Raw genomic sequence first — 4,450 nt, forward strand, 5'->3', positions numbered from 1 at the left:
TGAGAATTCTAGTAATTGTAATGTTCTCCATTGGAAATTGGAACTTAACTCGTTGTGTATGAGAAAATAGAGTTTGGATTTAATAGAGCCATCTTTTCTAATAAATTGGTTGGAGATACAAGAAAAGAGAAAGGGAATTCCAGGAAGATTCAAATCTACCTCTATAACTTTTGATCTTTCCTTATTAATTCCATGGATATCCATTGTATTAATTTATAGAGAAATGTTTCAAAATTATATTGATTATATGGAAAATATAAACTACAAGTAAACTTTAATTAGCCTAGGAAATAAACTTTGACTATATATAAAGTAAAAAAGATAAAAATACTTAATACTCAAATTATTGAACTTTGACTCTTAAGAAATATAAACACAATTAATACTCGATGCTAATTAATTATAAATTACCATTTAACAGGTGCAACGACAAGATGTTTAAGTAGGTTTTCAAGTATTTATCATTCGAATCTCAGTTATGGTACATTGTAAAATACTTTTTTCCTATGAAATGAAAAATCTGAGAGCACCCATGATTAATCTTAGCAACGAAACACTGTAAGATATTTTTTTCTAGTAAAATGAAAAATCTGGTAAAGAATTGCTTATACTTTCAGATTTACTTTGATAATTGAAGAGAATTTTTGTGTAGTCGGATTGATTATTTTTATAATTAGTTGATTCGAATAGTTAAATATTCGTATTATTAAAAAAAAAAATAGTATAACACACCACATGGTATTTCCATTTACTTCTTTTAAATGAGTGTGTATGAAGTGGTTGAACATTAGTTGTGTGAGATGAATTGTATGATTGTGTGGACTTGACTGAGCTGGCTCAATCGTGTACTTTTATATATTTATCAATATCTACAAACAAAAATAGCATGACACATAATCAACAATACTATTGCATAAGGCCACAAATCATGACACCTAATTAAACATAATTATGGCATTGGAGCAAAGATATAAATTGTTATCCACGTGTCATCTTCAACTTTCCCTCGATTGGATTCTCGTGTGAAGCAGAGAGTTGATGTGAAGGAGAGAGTTGATGTATTTAATTTTTTGTTGAATAAGCATTTAATATGTTAATTAGTTAATTAATTAATGCAAGTGGTGGCAGGTCCTGACTTTGTGGTGTGGGTGCGTTGAGTGTGATACCATCAAATTTATTAATTAGGACACTTGTTCTTCATGTTCTCATTGATAAACCAACCCTCTCGACCGTGTCATGCCACCACGTTTACCACTTAATTATCACCTTCCACTTCATCTCCAGCTTCATCTTCACAATTAATGATAAGCCAATCCTTTTAGAGCAGCTATACTTACTAATCATTTATTTCTAGTTTTAATTCATAAACAAAGAAGTCATTTGTATTTTCAAATTAATTTAAATTTACAAATAAGAATTTTATGTGTTTTCCAGACCCTTTATTTTTTACATATATTGTCTTTCTTTTTCAATTTTAAATATTTAATTTTAGTAATAATTTTAGATTAATTTTTTATATGAACCCAAATTAAACTAGTCTCGATTTAAAATAACATTTCGTTCTTGAGTCAAATTTACTTTGCCTTTCAAATTTAGATTAGTTTAATTTGATCTATGTAGAATTTTTTTTTTTTATCAAAATTGCTATGTGAACTTAAACTGATCTAATTTTACAAACAAATACTCTTTTATATTTCTCAAGCCCTTTGAACTTGCGTAATGTCTTCTTTTTCTAATCTAACCAAGTTTATGACCAATCTAATTAGACCATTTATGACTTTTCTTTAAAAGAAATAAATTTATAAATTTTGTATCATTTTGATCTCAATTATTTTTTAAAAGAAATTATGATATTTTTAACATTTATATTTTAAAAAACATTTATATTTTATATTTTTAATTCATAACTCATGTAACAATTTTTAAAAAAAAAATATGAGAGAATTTATACCTCCTTTTACTCTATTACTTTTTAAAATTTATAACTTATGTAACAATTTTAATTAAAATTATAATATACGTTTGCTGCTCATTAGATTGGTTGAGCGGCTAAATTATATTATCATTATTTTTATTTTGAAAGATTGACCAGCGTAATAGTTTGGGTGAAAAGTTATTGTGATATTTTAAAATATAAATAAAAGATGCACCTTTGACATTCTAAAAAAGATTTTTTTTAACTTTTGCCATTTTATAAAATTTTCTTGGAAAAGAGGAATATGCAACAATTATAAGCATACAATTACTCACAACAATCACAATAATTATTTAATAGTATGGTCTATTACAATATTCTTAGAAGGAAAATAAATAAGCACAAACCAACACAGAAAAAAGACATAACATGATCATTACTCTGAAAGATAACCGTCACCAACAATCAAACAGATTCGAGCAAATAGGCGATGATCCTACTGATCGTCACGCTTCTTTGCTTCTTTCTTCTCATGGTGCTCGTGGAATGCAAACCCCGCACTACCCACCGCTACGGTCGCTGCGATCTCCTCCGTGATCTTGTGCCTGTGTGCGTTCTCCGGGTCCTTCTTCGCCTGGTGCTTCTCATGCTACATATTCATAAAGTTACAATAACAACTTAACCAATCCAATACTGCAATAACAAGAGTCGATGACAGATTTAAACTATTTGCATATCTGACTACGCGAACATATTACCAAGGCGTAAACGCCAGCGGCAACGGCACCAAGACCGCCCAGCTGTTCCAAGTGCTTGTGGTGCTTCTCCTCCTTCCTGGGGTCAGAGGGGGTCTCCTCCTCCTCCTTGTGGTGGAAGAAGTGGTGGTGTTTCTCCTCAGCCATTATCCTCTGTTTTTCTAATGTTAATTTGTGGTGTATTAGACAAGAAACATTGGAGTGGATTTATAGGAGAAGAAAGGGAGAGGAGATTACCTAAATGGACATGGAAGAAATGTGGTGGCTCATTGATTTCAACTTCCAGCTTGGAAACTCTTAAAAAAAAACAATAATTTTATATTTGGGCTGCCTCTTCTTTCTTTCTTAGATGCTAATCAAGAACACAATTTCTAAGATGCAACTGTGTTCCAATTCTCGGTTGACTTTATGAATTATATACGCGTGAAGTTTACTCCTCAACCACTACGCGTGAAGTTTGGAATTTTAGGTAGAATTTTATATGATCCTATCGTTAATCAATATGTGAGTTACAAATGAAGGAGTAATACTACCCCGTCGTTTAAAAATTGATGTTGAATATAAATTAAAAAAATGATGAACGAGATTTACATCGAATCTGGAAGTTTTTCACGGGTTGTTTCGGTAAATCGGAAAGTACTCACGCCAAGCGACCTAGAAGCTAAGCATCCCGTGATTACGAATTCTATTTGAAGAAAAAATTACTACCACTACAAAAAAAAAAAAAAAAATTAGGAACGAAAATTTGGGACAAATTTTTTTTGTCCCAAGATCGCAACAAGTTTGACGACAAAAACAAAATTCGATCCAAATTAGCAACGAAATCTGCAACAACATATTTTCAGCGCAAATTCCCAACGAAAACTATTTTCATCTCAAAATTCGTCCCAGATTCTGGAACGAATCCTGGATTCGTCCCAGATTGAATTTTTTATAAAAATATTAAAAAAAAATTATAAGGGACGAATCCATGGATTCGTCCCCAATTCTGGGATGAATCTTGGATTCGTCCCAGAATCAAAATTTTGTATACAAATGTGTTGTAGCTATGATCGAATTACGGATATTTGAGTGACAACTTGGTGTACTTCCATTGCACCATTGCCCTAGGGGTTGAAGTTGAATATAAATTCATTACTATATTGGTGCAATCTACCTTCGGTCAATATTAATTAAAATTGGTTGACTAAGCTCGAGTTAACTCGAGTTGAGTCTCAATGTTTGATTAATATGTTTGCCAATATGAGCAAATGTCAAATGAGAGTTTATTAGAAAGGAAGATTATTGGTGCAATCGATCGAGACTTATATTGAACAAAAATTGATTTAGATGTGGATGATTGAGCAAAAAATTTAGTAGGTCTAGGATGACCAAAATTTTGAGAGTGGATAAATAAGGAGTGGCCAGAGAGAAGTACAATAAGGAATTGATAAAATAGAAGTCCAAGTAAGTTAATCAGACACTTAGCAGTTGAAAGTACAATAAGGAGTTGACATTTGGTAGAATCGAACTTGACACTAGAGGGGTGAATAACGTTACGAATTTTACTAACTAATATTTTCAAAAATAACTAATAACAGAGTAGCATAGTGAAAATAATTGAAATATTAACCAAACACATATTTAATCAGAAGCACCAAAGGAATGTAAACATGCAAAACTTCTATATCAATTAAAGCAGAGATAAATACGTGTAACAATAATAAAATATGATAATTATTTCTTAATTTCTTCTTTCTAGAAATCCTTTAGAAAGGTATAGAAACCCTAAAAAAATCCA

The 4,450-nt window shown here is 30.8% G+C and overlaps 1 protein-coding gene across 1 annotated transcript; it reads right to left on the minus strand.

The window, feature by feature from the left end:
* Positions 1-2,242: 2,242 nt before the first annotated feature.
* Positions 2,243-2,865, minus strand: LOC122004064 (abscisic stress-ripening protein 1-like). The gene is made up of 2 exons (XM_042559004.1): positions 2,674-2,865; positions 2,243-2,564 (listed from the first exon to the last, which is right to left on the minus strand). Exons 1-2 carry the CDS (start codon positions 2,815-2,817, stop codon positions 2,412-2,414), a joined length of 297 nt encoding a protein of 98 aa, XP_042414938.1. The 5' UTR covers positions 2,818-2,865; the 3' UTR covers positions 2,243-2,411.
* Positions 2,866-4,450: the final 1,585 nt, after the last annotated feature.

Source organism: Zingiber officinale, chromosome 7B, assembly GCF_018446385.1.
Source record: "Zingiber officinale cultivar Zhangliang chromosome 7B, Zo_v1.1, whole genome shotgun sequence".
Lineage (NCBI taxonomy): Eukaryota > Viridiplantae > Streptophyta > Magnoliopsida > Zingiberales > Zingiberaceae > Zingiber > Zingiber officinale.

What these genes read in the sequence shown, in the direction of transcription:
- LOC122004064 (XM_042559004.1), bottom strand. Translation starts at nt 2,817, where the DNA reads ATGGCTGAGGAGAAACACCACCACTTCTTCCACCACAAGGAGGAGGAG. An exon ending in CCGCTGGCGTTTACGCCTTG is followed by an intron (nt 2,565 to 2,673) that starts GTAATATGTTCG and finishes ATGAATATGTAG; the next exon opens with CATGAGAAGCACCAGGCGAA.